Source organism: Podarcis bocagei (genome assembly GCF_964188305.1).
Source record: "Podarcis bocagei genome assembly, chromosome: 10".
NCBI classification, from domain to species: domain Eukaryota; kingdom Metazoa; phylum Chordata; class Lepidosauria; order Squamata; family Lacertidae; genus Podarcis; species Podarcis bocagei.
This window is the reverse complement of record NC_138135.1, coordinates 25,094,163-25,111,194: the sequence shown is the minus strand read 5'-3', so window position 1 is coordinate 25,111,194 and position 17,032 is coordinate 25,094,163. Positions and strand designations below refer to the sequence as shown.

Genomic DNA, 17,032 nt, shown 5'->3' with positions numbered 1-17,032 from the left:
TTCAAATTGTGAGCCAAGATAACACAGTTTTAAGAATACTCAGGATGGAATCATTTGGAGTGTGGCATTAAGACTCTGGGATATCAGAGTGTTGAGCAGATATAGGCTATTCTAATATCCCTAATTTTGATGGGTGCTTCATGTGAAATATCTCCAAATAAAAGAGATTGTAGCCATCAGAATTAAAATATTTTGAAAGGGTTTAAAGGGGAGGGACCGACTAGAAACTTATTAAACCTGATAGGAATGATAATGGTTATCTACATCTGACTCCACAGGGCTTCAAAATGATTAGCCTGTGTTTACAGAGCAATCAAATGGCTCCACATCATATCATTCCAATGCTCAACAGGGCATTTATTTATTAAGTGAGCTCCTGATTATGTTAAAAGTGGAGATCAAGGCATGTGTAATCGTATGTGGAGGTCAAAGTATTGTTTTAGGATATTAGCGACACAAAGATTGACCTGGACACTTGGATCCAGGGCTGGCACAATACATTTTGGCACTGGAAGCGAACTGCACAATCCCCACCCCAATTCAGTGAGATGAGGCAAATGGTGTGAAAGAAATTTTGTTTTATCTGGGAAAAATACAAAACCAGACTTCTAAAAACAGCTGCAATACACACCACTCTGTAGTCCTTCCGCCCGCCCCCCAATAAAGCCCTCAGAATAATGTAATCTAACCTGACTAAACTAGGACATTAAACACAAGTGCTAAATCGTCCTCACCAAGCCCATCCAAAGCACATAGTTACTCAGTAGCTCTGGCTGTGGAATACATTAAACCAGACAAGTATCTATGGTCATTTCAACAGAACTGCGCAACCCAAGGGCTAACACTGCAGCCAGAACCACCAGAGGCAACACATGCATCCCTATCCCATGTCTACGCATGCCCTAGGGCACATGGCTTCCCCCAAGGAATCCTGGGAACTGTAGTTTTATAACGGTGTTGAGAAGATCCCACACAAAGCTACAGTTCCTGGTACCCTTATCAAACTACAGTTCCCAGGATTCTTTGGGGAAAGTCAGCTGCTTTAAATATATGGTGTGGGTGATAGGGCCAACCAGATGCTTATGGGAAGCCCACAAAAGCACTCCACCCACTTGATATTCCCAGCAACTGGCATGCAGAGACATACTGTCTCAAAGCTGCTAAAAGATCGAGCATTAATACTGTCCAAATGCTCAGGAAAATGAAACCTTATTGCCTTGTGTTCAGAAGAAGACAGAGACAATACTAGGTAGCAGTGATGGCTCATTCTATTCCACCGCGTGAGGCAAAACAGAAAAGTGTCGCCCTGCGTGTGGACTGGTCATGTTGTGTGGATGCCTGATGACCATCTTCCAAAGCAACTACTCTATTCCAAACATAAAAATGGAAAGCGTAATGCTGGTGGTCAACAAAAGAGGTTTAAAGACTGTCTCAAGGCAAATCTAAAAAAAAAAGTAGTATAAACACTGACGACTGGGAAACACTGGCCTGAGAGCGCTCCAGTTGGCGAACAGCCTTTAACAAAGGTGTCATGGGCTTTGAAGACACTAGAACTCAGGACACAAGGGAGAAATGTGCTAAGAGGAAGGCACGCTAGGCAAATCCACACCGTGATCAACTTCCTCCCGGAAACCAATGTCCCCACTGTGGAAGGACGTGTGGATCCAGAATTGGCCTCCACAGTCACTTACAGACTCATTGTTCAAACTGTGTTTATGGAAGACAATCTTACTCGGCTACGAGTGATCACTGAAGAAGAAGAAGAAGAGGAGGAGGAAAAAGAAGAAGTGCCAAACACCATGCAACACACACACACACCCTTGCTACCTGCACCAAAGTCTCACTTACTGGGGTTGTGCCGCTTTGGCATCCAGGTTCTGGCAAAATCATGCAAAAGGCATCACACGATGTTCCCGAGACCCCAGTAAGTGAGATCCTCTCATTTTTATGTTGCTGCACCTAATTACCTGATTGCTTTCTCTGTGCCTGAAACCCCACAAACTCCTATTCATTGAAGTTGTCATTTGACACCCACTGTCATCTGCACATGCACAACAGATGTCTGAAGTGTTTACACCTTGGCTTAACCACAGATTATGTTTTCAGAGCTGTTGATTTGAGGGAAAGCACATCAAATGCCAGTCATTTTTCAAGAAACTGCAGGATACCTATGGATTGGGGCCAACACCATGTGTCCTCAGCTTCAAGCAGTAGTGCTGGGAGTGTACTGGAGCCAGATTAAATGGCAGTGTGTAGACAGCTATAGTTTAGTGCCTCATATTTCTGATTTCTCCGTCTCTCTTGTAGTGTGTGAAGTGGAAATCACTCAGCCACAGATGACTTCTGGAGTTCATGCATTAACTGCTTGGGAGAGATCTATAGATCCTCTTTCTGAGTTACAGCACAGTAGAGAATGGTGCGTGAAAGCATAACCAATCTTTTCAGTCAAAATAAAAAAATTCCTTCCTGTAGCCCCTTAAAGACCAACTAAGTTAGTTCTTGGTATAAGCTTTCGTGTGCATGCACACTTCTTCAGATACACTGTGTATCTGAAGAAGTGTGCATGCACACGAAAGCTTATACCAAGAACTAACTTAGTTGGTCTTTAAGGTGCTACAGGAAGGAATTTTTTTTATTTTGACTATGGCAGACCAACACGGCTACCCATCTGTAACTGGAATCTTTTCAGTGACCCTCAAAATAGTCCAGTATATGTTCCAATTCAGGTACTTGTGTGACAGCAGTTACAAATGATTGACTGACTTATAGTTGAACAGAAAGGTGAAATTGGACTTCTTGAACCAGCAATTTCTTTCCGCTACTCGGATTCCCCCCCCTTCCACGAAGAGGCATAACCTGAAAACATCCAATGATAAAATAAAATAAAAGTAATGTTTCCTGCCAAGATATCATTTTGTGCTGGGTCCAGACACTTTGCCAATAATTTTAGTAGGTCATAGGAGAAATTTTATTTTGTTTGTACCACAGTGCACCTAACGAAACCACAGTAATATTGAAATACAACAGACTCACTCGATCCTTATAGCAAATCAACTGCTTCATTGCAAATTGTTCAGTGTAGCATTTCTTCTTTTATGTGATACATCTGGAGACACGACTCAGTTTCCATTCCCTATCATATCCCTATACAAATTAACATGGCAAATTGGGGGGCTGAAGTGACTGCCCTTGTCTGTTGACATAAGACAAAGAGGGCATCCAGACCTCCAAATGGTCACATCCAGCCAATCCCCTCACAACCTTATTACACTGTGCTGCCACTCCAGAGTGCCAGTTCCCAGAGGCTTTTTAGCCAATCCTTTTACCAAAACCCTGCATTTCCCCAATGGATTGGCGGGAGAATTTTGTTTTTGAGGGAAATCTTGTCCTACTCCTCGGAAGCAAATTCATACCCTCTCGATAGTGTCCCAAGGCAAACCAACAAAGTCTGATAAATCATTTTTTGTTGATATTTTTCTGCCCTGAAATAAAGATGGCCTTGCTCTTAATTTTTGGGAAATTGCACAATCATAACCACATCTTAGCAAGGGTGCTGCTTCATTCTGATGATAAGAAAAAGGAGCTGGCAGTTATTATCCATTAAACCCTAAACAGATTGGGAGCAAACTGCTTGAAGGAACACATCCTCTGATATTAATCTGGAGATAAGCTGTTGATATGTTCTTGGACGTTCTGTTGCCTTCTGAGGCAAGGTTTGTGGCAACTCCTGATAGAACTTTTTCTGTGGTGACACCTTATATGTGGCACACCTGATGGCCCAAGAGGTTAGGTTATCTTCCTCTTTATTTGTGCTCCACCAGCAGTTGAAAACTTTCCTTTTAAAAGAAGCTTTTGGTTCTACTGCTGTTTTGCATATTGACTGTTAATGCTGCTTCTTGTGTTTTTACTTTTTGCTACTGCTTTAAGTTTCGTTAATTTGCATTTTAACGACTGCATTACTTTTTCCTTTATGTTTGCTTCTTATTGTAAGTGTTCTTGAGAGACACTTTAGTGGAAAGCGAAAGCAGAATAGCAATGCATTTTTGAAATAAATTATATCAGCAATGGATGGCAGTTAAAATCTGATTTAGGCTGTTTATATATCAGTCATGAATGATGCTGGCTGCTTTACATCATCTTCATTTCCTGACAAGATCGTGTCACCAAACCACAATGTTCTACACAAATGGAGGCAGGGGGAAGCCTATGGCTTTCTATGTTTTCTTGGATCACAGCTCTCATCATCTCTGGCTCTTAGCTATGCTGTAGGGCAAAACATCAGGAGGGCAACAGGGTCCTCACCATTGCTCTGCCCCAGCATTAGAAAAGAGCACATGCTCATCAGGTATCATGCAGTGCTCTCTGGTTAGAAGATGAGTGCTCTTTCCCCTGTTGACAATGGATGATGGTTGGGAGAAAACTGACAACACAAGGACGACTACCGCCTGGTAGTATCCTGGAACAGGGGCACTCTAGAAGGGAACAAGCAAACTCTCAAGCACTGAGGTGCTCCTGTCAGACTGTTGGGCTATCCTGCACAGACACGACTCATGCAAATGTGAGGAATGTGAGAACAATGCTATAAGTAGCAATAAACATCGCAATTCAGAATTAAATGTGTCTGATGATGGTTTGAAAACTACTGCAGTCCTTGTTGGACTTTTGCTTTTGCTGTTGGAAAACTATGGCAGCAATGTTGAAAAGGGCCGTGGTCTGCAACCCCTGGCTGTGAATCTATTGCCTATGCGTGCTGCTATTTTGTCTGTGGCTTATTACAAAGTTTCTTGCTTGAAAAGCCAAATAAAAACAACAATAACCAGCTGTGGTAACATTAAAATGAACCCCATCAAATATTTACAGCTAGTTTTAAGAGCAGTGAGACGGACAAAAGTACAGTCAAGTGTACAAAGGAAACAGCCTAATGGATATAAACCCCCAGTTCTTAGTCAACTGAGAAGTTTGTTCTAATATCTTTCCTCCCGCCTCAAAGGTTGCTGTGGAAAAGCTGCTATTAGTTCACCCAAGCTTACCCTCCCAAATCCCATATAGCCATCTTGATACTATACATAACAGTGCTTTCTCTAGTATAGCTCTGAGTGCTTCAAGCAATAAGAGAACGACCTTTGGGTCTCAGGAGATTGTTCCATACAGCCTGTTAGATCAGCCCACACTTTAAATGCAGTTTCCGTCCAATTCAGCCAAATCCATCCTCCTCCTTTTTACGACTCACTAGTCAGTCAGTAGTAACGTGACTTTTTAAAAGCCAGAAAAGCAGAGTTTTGCCAACAAACATTTCACCGTGGCTTTCCCGACTTACAGTGCTAAGTGGCACATTGCATTTGATGTGACAAGCTCGTTTGCCACAGCTGCACTATAGAAAGATGGTAAGGTGGGAAGCTGTGACTCATAATGTTCATGGGCATGTGCCAGAGAGACCCAGATTGGCTATGAATAGGAATTGGCAAATCTGCCATTTTCAGTTTCTCTCAGTTTCTCATTATCCAGTTCAATTTTCCACACTTCCACACCCAGTGCTTTTCTTCTAGAAAAAAGGTGCCTTTAGTCACCATGAAGTTGTTACAGTATAAGTACCACACTTTGAGGCAATGCTTTTCTCATAGAAAAAAAAAAGGTGCCGGTACTGCGTACCCTTGAGTAAAGGTAAAGGTAAAGGGATCCCTGACTGTTAAGTCCAGTCTTGGACGACTCTGGGGTTGCAGCGCCCATCTCGCTTTACTGGCCGAGGGAGCTGGCGTTTTGTCCGCAGACAGCTTCTGGATCACGTGGCCAGCATGACTAAGCTGCTTCTGGCAAACCAGAGCAGCACACAGAAGCGCCGTTTACCTTCCCGCCGGAGCGGTACCTATTTATCTACTTTCATTATGACGTGCTTTCAAACTGCTAGGTGCTTTCAAACTCCTAGGTGGGCAGGAGCTGGGACCGAGCAATGACCTTCTGATTGGCAAGCCCTAGGCTCTGCGGTTTAACCCACAGTGCCACCCGTGTACCCTTGAGTACCCCAGCTAAATTGTAAAGTGAAAATCAAACAAACAGGTGATTGGAAACAATGAGACCCTGAGTGCCTAACTTATGCTCTCTGCGTTGTTTTAAAAATCTGGAACCCTTTTGAAAATACAAACAACGCATTATAAGCCCAAGCACCCTTATACGGATGCTAAAACCCTTTCTGATAAAGAACTGCATTTAGACATATTTTCCTATAAACAAGTATGCCTTATTGTGCTGTCCTGAACAAATGAAGTATGTGAGGACACACCTTAAGGCAGGCATAGGCAAACTCCGGCCCTTCAGATGTTTGGGACTACAATTCCCATCATCCCTGACCACTGGTCCTGTTAACTAGGGATGGTGGGAATTGTAGCCCAAAACATCTGGAGGTCCGGAGTTTGCCTTTGCCTGCCTTAAGGCCAGGGGCTTTGCAAACAACACATTTAAAAATTACAATACCAGCTGGCTCAAACAAAACAAAAATTCCTAGTGACCACTGAATGACCCTTTTGCTGATAATCTTGGGTAATTCATGAGTCATGGTTTCTCCATGGAACAATGAACTCTTGCACTCAGACGTAACTCTGATAATGTTATATAATATGACCACATTCCCCAGGAATAGAAGAGAATTGCCAGCTCTTGCTTTTATTATTCATAAAGAACAAAATATTCTCTAGGTGCTACACAAAAACGTAAAAACAACATAGTCCCTGCCCACGGCTTACATGATAATATATGAGCTCCGCTGACTTGGCGTAATTGGGTTCTGCTGGGTGATTTTAGCAAATCTGCAAGTGTTTCTGACTCCCAATAGGTGAAACTTCCAAGTAAACTTCTAGGTTTATTTTTTAAAATCCGTAAAACGTTGTCATGGTTTGCCTTGTACTATTTATCTCAGTTACTGCATACACAACAAAGCACACATCCCTACCTGCAAAGAATCACGGGGCTTGAAGTTTACCCCTCACAGAGCTACAATTCTCAGCACCCTGAACAAACTACATTTCCCAGGATCCTTTGGGGGGGATGGTGTGTAGGCCTTGCACCTTAGAAATAAGAGTAATTGTCTTGGACAACATCTTCCCGCAGTTGTGTGAGCCAATGTTAAGAGTTTTCTGTTGAAATCTCTACATCTGTAGTCTCTCAGATATGGATCTGTATTTGCATATGCAGATCATCGCAGTGTATCGCTCATGGCTTGTAGTGGGTAACTGGTTATAACCCCCCCAGCCATCAGTTTGTATCTGGTTCAACAAACAATTCTTCTGCACTAGCTCTGGTTGGAGGATAGTAAACAACAGCAGAATAGATCCATCAAGCCTGAAGTCTGAACGCCCCATAAGTGTGATGAAAAAAGGAGAATGGGATTAAGGAACAGGATAACTTTCAGTAGTTCATACAAAATATGACGACTCTTTCAACCTATGATTGACTTTCTCCGGAATGCAAACCAACCAAAAACTGGATTGACTTGAGATATTTCTGTTTTTTAAATCCCTGAATCACTTATTGGCAAAATCAGCCCAAGAAACTGCAACCACCATTTCCTGTAAGGCTGAAAGCTGACAGCCTTTCTCCATCCCTACTTCCGTCAAAGTGGTATTTCTGGGCCGTGATGCTTCAGTCTCCTTGATTCAATCCCTTCTAAACCTTAATAAGTCTCTTGTGGTACCATGGCTCATTGATAGGAGTGCATTACTCGCATGCAGAAAGTCTCTGATCCAATCATTTGGGATCTCGAGCTAAAAGGATCAGGTAACAGGCAATATAAAAAATTGCTAACCAGAGATTCTGGAGAGATGTTGTCAGCCAGACTTGACAATTGTGGGCTAGATGGATTAATCTGAGCTACTCTGACCTCATATAAGGCAGATTCTTATGTTCCTATTAAATTTAAATCCTTATTAAATTCAGCTATCATTCTTCTAATTATATTATCATTTTATCAGAGTCTCTTCTTGGCATGGTAGTGTTAACTATTTAGAACATGAAGTTTTCGGAAAGGGTCTTTTATTTATTTCTAACCAGTTTTCTCCAGCATCTAGCTTATTTTAAGAGCTTCGTAAACAAAACTATCCAGTGACTGTAAACGCTCCCATACAATGGGAAAAAGCAGCCCTCTGATCTAACCTTCTAAGGAAATTCAAAACTGATATCTTGGCATAGCACTCAGAGCTTGTGTAATGTAAATTAGCACAGGCCTGCCTCCAACAGAAGTCACAAGAGACCTATTGAAATATACATGACTATTTAACTCCATTGATTTCAGTCGGTCTGCTCTGAGTAGGACTTAAGGTTGACTATGTAGTTCAGCAACATCTGGCAGGCCAAAGATTCCCCCCACTCTGGCATTGGATTAAAAAAACGAGACAAACACCCATGAAATTAAACACTGAAAGAGAAAAGCAGATGATCTGGGAGGTGACGAATGAAGGAAGGAGCACAAGAGAAAGGTGAGGACCCATTTTTCCTGTTGCTGCCTCCCTCATATAAAAAAGGGGAAGGATCAGGCTGGTAGAGACATAGGAGATGGGACCTTAAGTATAGAGAGCGTAATTTCTAAGTACTCCTGACAATGGGGAATGGAAGCTATAAGAAAGGTGCTCATTGTACCAGGACCTCACTGTAATTTATTGCACACTTCTAGGAGAAATGCGTATTTCAGTTAACCATATAGTTTAGGCAAAGAACATGTCTTATTTCTCACAGCATATATCACTTTTCAGTATGCAACCAATTATATACATTTCAATAAAGGATGTAGGGTAACAGCCAGTGTCCTCCAGCTGAGATGCAATTAAGCCTGTGCTTTTAAAGAATGGCCTTGGCAGCCACCATCATCTCAAGGGCAGGTTGGAGGAAACGGTAAGAGAAAGCAGGTGTTCTGCCACTAAGCTACACGTCACTCTATAAGACGACCCTACCCTAACTCCTTACCCTAGCTTTTAACACTTGAGATTTCTGTCCCCCCCATGCCCGCCTTATTTCCCGTAATCTTAAAATTGTTTCAATCTGTTTGTAATATTGTGTTGTTTTAATTGTCGCAGTTTGCCCTGGGAACCTGGCATAACAAATTGTAATACAGTGGTACCTCGGGTTACATATGCTTCAGGTTACATACGCTTCAGGTTATAGACTCTGCTAACCCAGAAATAGTGCTTCAGGATGAGAACAGAAATCGTGCGTTGGCGGCGTAGCGGCAGCGGGAGGCCCCATTAGCTAAAGTGGTGCTTCAGGTTAAGAACAGTTTCAGGTTAAGTACGGACCTCCAGAACGAATTAAGTACTTAACCCGAGGTACCACTGTACTACTTCCACTACCACTACTACTGATAATACTACTAAACAGGACCGGCTAGCTAAGCTATTTTTGCTCAGGGGCAACGTCAGGGTGGCAACTTGAATTAAATATTGGGAAGGCCCAGGTAAGTCCCACCCTGCATAATCGATCACAAGACGCAGGGCACGCACACCATTTGCATGGCATTGTTTGTCAACTATGGCCTGGCACCTTCAAATATTTTTCTTTGGGGTGGGGAAGGGACCTTTGTCCCCAGGAGTTGGCTCCTGTGGGCAACATTCATCCTTGGCCCACCCTCTGGAGGCCGCAAGTCCTCAGGACACCCCCTTTGCTGACCCCAGCAGCAAGTGAATCCACCCTCTTTTTGCTATCACCACCACCAAAATTGATGGGGTCATGCAGATGAATCTGTTACAGCCTTTCTCTTCCTTATGTTATAGGGGCAATATGTTTGCAAAGGATGCCTCATCTTGAGATAAATTCCCCGGCCTTCTGAGAGTCTAGTAAACAGTCACCATCTGTCCAAGATGTGTTTATTAAATACAAGGTCTACTGCAACAACGGCGTTATTTCTTCTTCAGCGCTCTCTTTCCTTCTCCTTTCACAGGGCGTCCTTTCCCGCGCAGCTTTTTCAGCCGTTTCATCTCGTCTTTGAAATCTTCATGTTCATCTCTGAAAGAAACAAAGCTGGTTAAAAGCACTGAAGCATTGGTATCCACAGGGATTTTTTAATTATTATTTTTTAAGGGGGAGGAACATAATTGAAAAGTGGGAGCAGGCAAGTTTCAAACTAAACAGATGAGAACAATGCCTGCACATTTTGCCTCGTATTTAGTTGCACTATTTTCTTACATGAAATGGGATAGCCATCATAATGTTGGATGGGTTTGAATGAGAAACAGGAGGCAAGCCTCATGTTTAGTTCTTTAGCGAGTGTTTTCTCAAACAGCTCATAGGCCAGCTTTGCACATAACACTATACCATGGTTTCTTCAACAAGGCATGATTTGACTTTATTTATTAAATTTATATCCTGTTTTTTCTCCAAAAGGAGGCCTGGGGGGCAAACATGTTAACACTAAAATAACACTATTAAAACTTCTAGAATCCGTTAAAACCAACCTTTTAAAACTAGTTAAAAACTCTGAAATCAATGATTTCGGGGTCACGAGGGGCAGAACTTTCAGCTATCAAAAGCCTGGGTAAGCTGTAGCACAGATAACGAACCATGCATGGCTTGTTTTGTGAAAAGCTTGGGTTTGTTTTCTGGATGTTTTGCCTTTGAAGCTTAATGAACATCTCCAGTGGGATGGCCCAATCAAGCCATTGCTAAGGAAGAGTGTTGCATTTGCATGCAACACCGTCATTGTTAAAAAAAATAAACCAAGGTTCTTATACCAGCAACAAACCCTGGCTTCAAATCATGGTTTGTGGCAGCAAACAAGCCATAGTTAAGCTGCTGGAGAGGGTGTGGATAATCAGTCAAACTATGGTTTCACATCATGTGTGAACCAGACCAGAACCTCAAGGGTGACATCTCACCCATCTTCTAATAAAACCAACTTCTTAGAGTTATAGAGCATAAATATTTAAGTTTGACCCTTAATGGTAGCAATGCTACTGACCATAGTTCACAATTTTCAAGTCACAACCATGAGGGCGAGGAATAAACTTTCATAAAATGGAAATTGAGATCAATGCCTTTCAGGAATCCAGGTTTGAGGTACAATAACAGGGTGGCCTATGCAGAGAGTCACAGAAATGCCTCAGCTAAGAGCAATACAAATTCCCCTTGCAGCCAAGAAAAAAGATTTCCTGTGAAGTACTCTTTATCCTTCACTACTTATCCTTTTAGTTTTCCCGCTTAAAACATTATTGAAACTTGTACCCTTCTGTCAATGTGGTATTATTAAAACTGCCAGGGATCATGAAAAGTTTAATGAGACTCAAGAGAGAAATGGCTTCACGTGTCTTGTTTGGCTGCAGGAAGCATTCTGCTTACACTTCATAGGATCAGAGTATGCCTTTTAATAAAGCCAACTCTGATTAAAGAGCCTTGAACTGAATTAGAGCTTTAATTTTGATTTACCTTTCCGAGTTGCTCTACTTGTCCATTAGCGGGATAATGTCGTTTGCCTAAGGCTGTCAAGCTGCTAATATTATTAGATGTTCATGAAGTACCTTTCAGGCCGTGATTTTGTTCCACCCCCATAAAATGCCTACTGACTATTTGCCTGCAGCCAAATGCATTTCTGAAAAGTGAGATTGTGAACCCATGCAGGCATCTCTGAGTAAGAGACCTGCTAAAGAAAGGTGCTTGCAAGAGCCAAGTGTGTAATTTACATCTTTCCTGCGCCAAAGGGATGCCCTCCTGTGAAATGGGCAGCTGTGACATTTTCTCCCCAGCAACAGAGAACACCTGCATGGCTGTTATACCGGATTTAAAAATAGCAGCATGCACTGTCTGTTATGCGAAAAGCATTTTGAAGCCAGTATGATGTCAAAAAAAGCTTGATTTCATGGCTTAAAATGTTGTTTGGAAGACGCTGGCCTGATAACAGAGAAAACAGGAAACCATGGCTCATATCCAGCAATAAAGGTACCTTCAGCGTTGTGGGTCCAGTTTTATGGAACTCCCTTCCAGCTGAAGTCAGACAAGCCCCCTCCCTGTTGGGCTGAAGACTTTAATTCAGTAGGCATTTTAATTGATGTTTGATTTTATAGTTTTAACTGATTTAAATTTTTTTGTATTTTATCTTTGTAAAACACTTTGGCTATTGTAGTCCAGTGGTATATAAATGAATCAATAAATAAAAACTGGAGGGCAGAAAGTTCCCTTCTCTTGATTCCACTAAAAAGACCTGAATTTGGAATCTTGTGTACACAAAACACATGGTTCCTTCCTCTCTGCCTGAAGCAAAGAAGCAGGCTCAAACCACCTTCACCAGCTGTAGGTTATAAGGAGCCACCTTCTCCTCTCAGTCCCCTATTCTCCCTTCATCATCACCCCCTCGCCTGGATCACCTGTAGAGGCCATAGTAGCGAAGTTTCGTCATGAGGTTGTGGTAGGTATTGTGCGGAGGATACCAGCCATAAACTTCCTTCCGTTTTGCATAGGGCTGCTCGCTTAACAGCTTCACGACTTTCATGGACGATGAATCAGTCGGGCGAGCCACTTCTCCAAATATCCGAGCGCTCAAGTGGGCCATCCGTAAAGCGTAGTAGGAAAGATTGGACGACATCTCCAAGCACAAACTGGGCAGCACATGGAATTGTGGACACCTCCTCACTAGAAATGCGGGAAGGCTGCAGCAGTGAGACAGTCCAGTACACCGAGAGTACGTTTCAATCAAATGTCTACTTCCATTTTCAATCTGTTTTAAAAGAACGTACAAAGTGCCTTGCAATTAAAAAAAAAATTCTTCTAAAGATTCTCATTAAGCCTTCATATTCTTAAAACATTTTGTACCTTCAAAACTTACCTTTTCCATTAAGCTATCACCATAGCCCAACCTTCCCCAGTCTAGTGTCCTCCAGATGCTTTGAACAACAGCTGCCATCATATTTGATCATTGGCTATACCAGCTGATGCTGATGGGAGGAGCTGCAGTCCAGAATATCTAGACGACACCAGGTTGGAGTAGCCTCCTAGTTCAAACTCCCAGCAACTAAAAAGAAGTCTAAGCATTTGCATATATTTGTCCCATTACTAATGGCCCTTCTTCACATCTCCTTGAGTTCTTTTGCCTGGCTTGAACTTTTATAGGCCCATCTGCACTATATATTTAAAGCTGCTGATAACTGTTAGGAGATCTTTATTCCTCTCATGGAGCTACAATTCCCAGAGTTCTCTGGGTAGAACTGATTGTTAAACCAACCCGAGAACTGTAGCTCTGTAGTTAGGTTGTCTCCTACGACTCCCAGCACCCTTTAACTACATATCCCACGATTCTTTGGAGGGAGCCATAGCTGTTTAAAGTGCCACAATACTGCATTAAACGTATAGCGCAGATATGGCCATAATGCGTCTTGCTTTTCTGGATGGAGGACCAAGACGGGTGTGCGAGACAATGAGACTGTGTGAAGAAACTGGCACTCTGTTGAAAGGCAAAATTTGTATTTGTTTCTCCAACTGCTTTCGCTTAGGGGGTTTGTCTCCACTGCTAGCATGCAGCCCTGGAAAGTTGCTGAGAAGAGAAAGCGACCCCTGGACTGAAAAGGGATGAGGAACCTGCGGCCTTCCAGATGCTGTTTCAATTGCACTCTACCTCTCACCAGCCCCAGTACAAGGATTCGATATAGCAGGGACTTCTTTAAAGAGAGATATCTTAGGGAAAGAAAGGTGAACCTTTTGGGAAGAAAAGCAGCTGGAGGGAAGGTGCAGGAGGAGCCTGGGCGTGTTTGCTCACAAGTACTGTACTGTGGGTTAAACCACAGAGCCTAGGACTTGCCGATCAGAAGGTTGGCGGTTCGAATCCCTGTGACGGGGTGAGCTCCTGTTGCTCGGTCCCTGCTCCTGCCAACCTAGCAGTTCGAAAGCACGTCAAAGCGCAAGTAGATAAATAGGTACCACTCCGGAGGGAAGGTAAACGGCGTTTCCGTGCGCTGCTCTGGTTCGCCAGAAGCAGCTTAGTCATGCTTGCCACATGACCTGGAAGCTGTACGTTGGCTCCCTCAGCCAGTAAAGTGATATGAGCGCCACAACCCCAGAGTCGGACACGACTGGACCTAATGGTCAGGGGTCCCTTTACCTTTACTCTCACGGGAAGGGCACGTCGGGTTGCAAACCTATACTGTATCTGTTCCCGGCAAACGGATCCTAATCATTCTGACGCAAGGCTGGACTCTGGAGTGCGCTTCCTGGAGAGCAAGCCCCATCCAGTTCAGAGATCCCATCGCGATCTGTACGGATTTCAGCCAAGCGTAATGCAAGGAAGCGCGCACGGATGTGACTCGCTCCGAGGACATGAAATTAAACGCACCCAGTTCCAAAGTTAAATGCACCCGCAAGTCCGTGCCCAGGACTCTCTCCTGGGAGTTTGCAAACGGTTTGGCTCACAACCCTCTCGGGAAAATGAAAGCAGGAGCGACCCTTTGCAAAGCGCTCCCTCCCGCACCTCACCTGCCCCAAGCGCTCCTCCGCCTGCAGGAAGCGTGCTCCCTCCTAAGCGCTCCGGGTCCGAGTCCGCGCGCAAAATCTCGAAAGCGGAAGGCGCCGCCGAGGGGAACCTTAGAAGGTGAGCACGCGCATGCGCCGTATCCCCAAAGGATGCCGCCATTCGGCCGGGCCCGGGAGTGACGTCAGCGTACGGAACCCAGAGGCTCGCGGACTCCTCTTTCAATAGCGAGGAGCTGCAGCGCGTTTGCTCCTTAAGTGGCAGCTAGGCGGCTGGCAGGACTTGTGCCGTGTAGTAGCCAAGATCCTACGGCACACACCTAAGTCTATTAAAGCCAAGGGGCTCAAGGCACTCCTGTATGCACTTTACAGAGGACTAAAAACCCAATGAAGGTTTCTGTTTACACGTGCCTGTCTCTGCACACGATCGGGATGTTGTTCATACGAACAGTCCAAAGTCTGTGGGTTTAGATGGGAATCTGGGTGCGCACTTGTTACGCGCCAATCCTATGCACTTGGGAGCAAACATTGCTGAACTCAGTGGGAATTGCTTCCGATAGACACAGGATCCAGCTGCACTGCCCGTTAATTGCAGTGGGGCTCAACCATTTCGATTTGATTTTTTTTATTAAGAGTGTTACAGCCACAGCAACGCCCTTTGCACATTTTACCTGGAAGTATGACCCCGCGATTGAACACATTTGGTGTTGCTTCTGAGCAAACATGCCTAGGCTTGCAAGTGAAGACTGCCCATTCTGCACTCGCCTATGCCTGGATAATGCCCACAGGATCAGGTTGTTAGGATGCAATTCTATCCGCAGCTCTTACTAGGAAGGAAATGCCACAGAATATAGTTGTTGTTTAGTTGTTTAGTCATGTCCGACTCTTCGTGACCCCATGGACCAGAGCACTCCAGGCACTCCTGTCTTCCACTGTTCGTAGCTTCGAGAACACTGTCCAACCATCTTGTCTTCTTTTTTTTTTAAAAGTAATTTTTATTGGTTTTTCACCTTTTATGAATACATAACACACACAGAAAAGACAAGAGACGAAAACATGTATAATTTCAGAAAATCCTACTTTCTTAACCTTGTTCCTTAACTTCCCCCCACCCCCCTTCATGCATCCCAATTCCCATAATTATGTCAGCAAATTGGTATTTCTCCTCTTAACCATCTTAATATTACCTCTTTTATTAAAGAAAAAAAAATTTCTAAGTTGGACTCAAATTCCCTTCCATCGATTTCCCATTTTGTCTTAAATAAAAGTCAAATTAACTAAACCCAAAAGTCCTGAGTGTTTTTAACATTCTATTCTTCCCCCCCTCCCATCCCCGGTTTTCGTCCCTTCCCCAATACATGTCCAAAATAACAGTTCTTAGCCTGGATTCCTCACGTCCGAGGATTTCAAGTCTCTTTCAGTCCCTCTCCGCCGGTCTTGTTGGTAGTCCTTTATATTGGTCGTCGAATCTCGAAGGAGTTCTGTCCCCATCAAACCAGGTTCTCTTCCCACAAGGACATTTGAAAACAACTGCTGCAAAAGTTCCTCAGGCCATGCATCTTCAGAGTCAGTGTGAAGGCCCCAATCATATTTATTCTTTATTTTGAGTTCCTGTATTCCATATACTCCCGGGGCCTCCTCCTTCGTCTTTTGCATCTTTCGCAGATTTGTAGTCAATGTAATCCAAAAGTCTCCTTGCTTATATTCCACTGGTGTAAGCTTCTGGTTGGTACTTTCCATCTTTGCTTTCAGTTCTCCTTGTTTAGTCTCCTCCACTTCTTGAGTTATCATTTCCGATTCAGCTGCAGATTCTTTCTCATTCAGGTCCTCAATACATTCAGCAGGGCTGCTTGTTCCAGAAGTCAAGGTCATAAGTTGTTTATTCATAGCCAGACTCTGCTCTTGTAAAATTCCCACCAAATGAAACATTCTTTCGATTTCCACTAGTAACTTTCCATCCACAGCCATTGTAATGTCACAGAGTTCCCCCTAGAGGGAATCTGGTTACTTAATAATCTTTCTCCAATAATCCTCTGACTTGTTGTTACTTTGTTTCCAACAATTTTAGTTCAATTTTAACTGGTTTTAATCCAGAGGGATCTTAGATGACAATTTTTCAACTTTAAACTGTCCGTTTGACAGCTTTGACAGCTGTCAAACTCCACATTCCTCTTCCACAAGCTCTAATACAGGACGCTCCCGGGCCCGGGAGGGGGGGTTGCATACAACAACAAAAAAAAAAGCTTCTAAAATTCCACTCTTTCACTCCAGCTCAAAATTTCTTTTTGCCAAATCTTGGAAGTTAAAGTCTTTTTTAACTCACCCCACAAAGGGTAGGCTCTCCAGCTTAGTTCTTCTATTGTTGCTTTAAATCGTCTGCAAGAGGGGGGGTGCGGACTTCCTTTTAGCACACCCCCCGGTCGTCTTGAATTCACAGGAAAATATTCTTAAAGTCCAATTTCATCTTACTCACGGGTTATTCTTTTCAGTCCGAATTTCAAGGAAGGAAGTCAGCGCTCTCCAGTCATGGCTCGCGGCTCCGCTCAACCGAGGTAGCGATCGACTCTCAGCGCCACGCCACCCTCCGTATCCTCTCCGCAGCCTT

General features: G+C 43.5%; 1 protein-coding gene across 2 annotated transcripts; it reads right to left on the bottom strand.

Moving 5' to 3' along the window:
• Positions 1–9,831: 9,831 nt before the first annotated feature.
• On the bottom strand, positions 9,832–14,529 carry MRPS33 (mitochondrial ribosomal protein S33). 2 transcript variants are annotated; one of them, XM_081212093.1, is made up of 3 exons: positions 14,434–14,529; positions 12,336–12,600; positions 9,832–9,984 (listed from the first exon to the last, which is right to left on the bottom strand). In XM_081212093.1, the coding sequence occupies exons 2-3, from the start codon at positions 12,551–12,553 to the stop codon at positions 9,879–9,881; spliced, it is 324 nt and encodes a 107-aa protein (XP_081068219.1). In that variant the 5' UTR covers positions 12,554–12,600; positions 14,434–14,529; the 3' UTR covers positions 9,832–9,878. The 2 variants fall into 2 exon arrangements, with proteins under 2 accessions (XP_081068219.1, XP_081068220.1); XM_081212094.1 differs by having other exon boundaries at positions 12,336–12,617; positions 14,434–14,477.
• Positions 14,530–17,032: the final 2,503 nt, after the last annotated feature.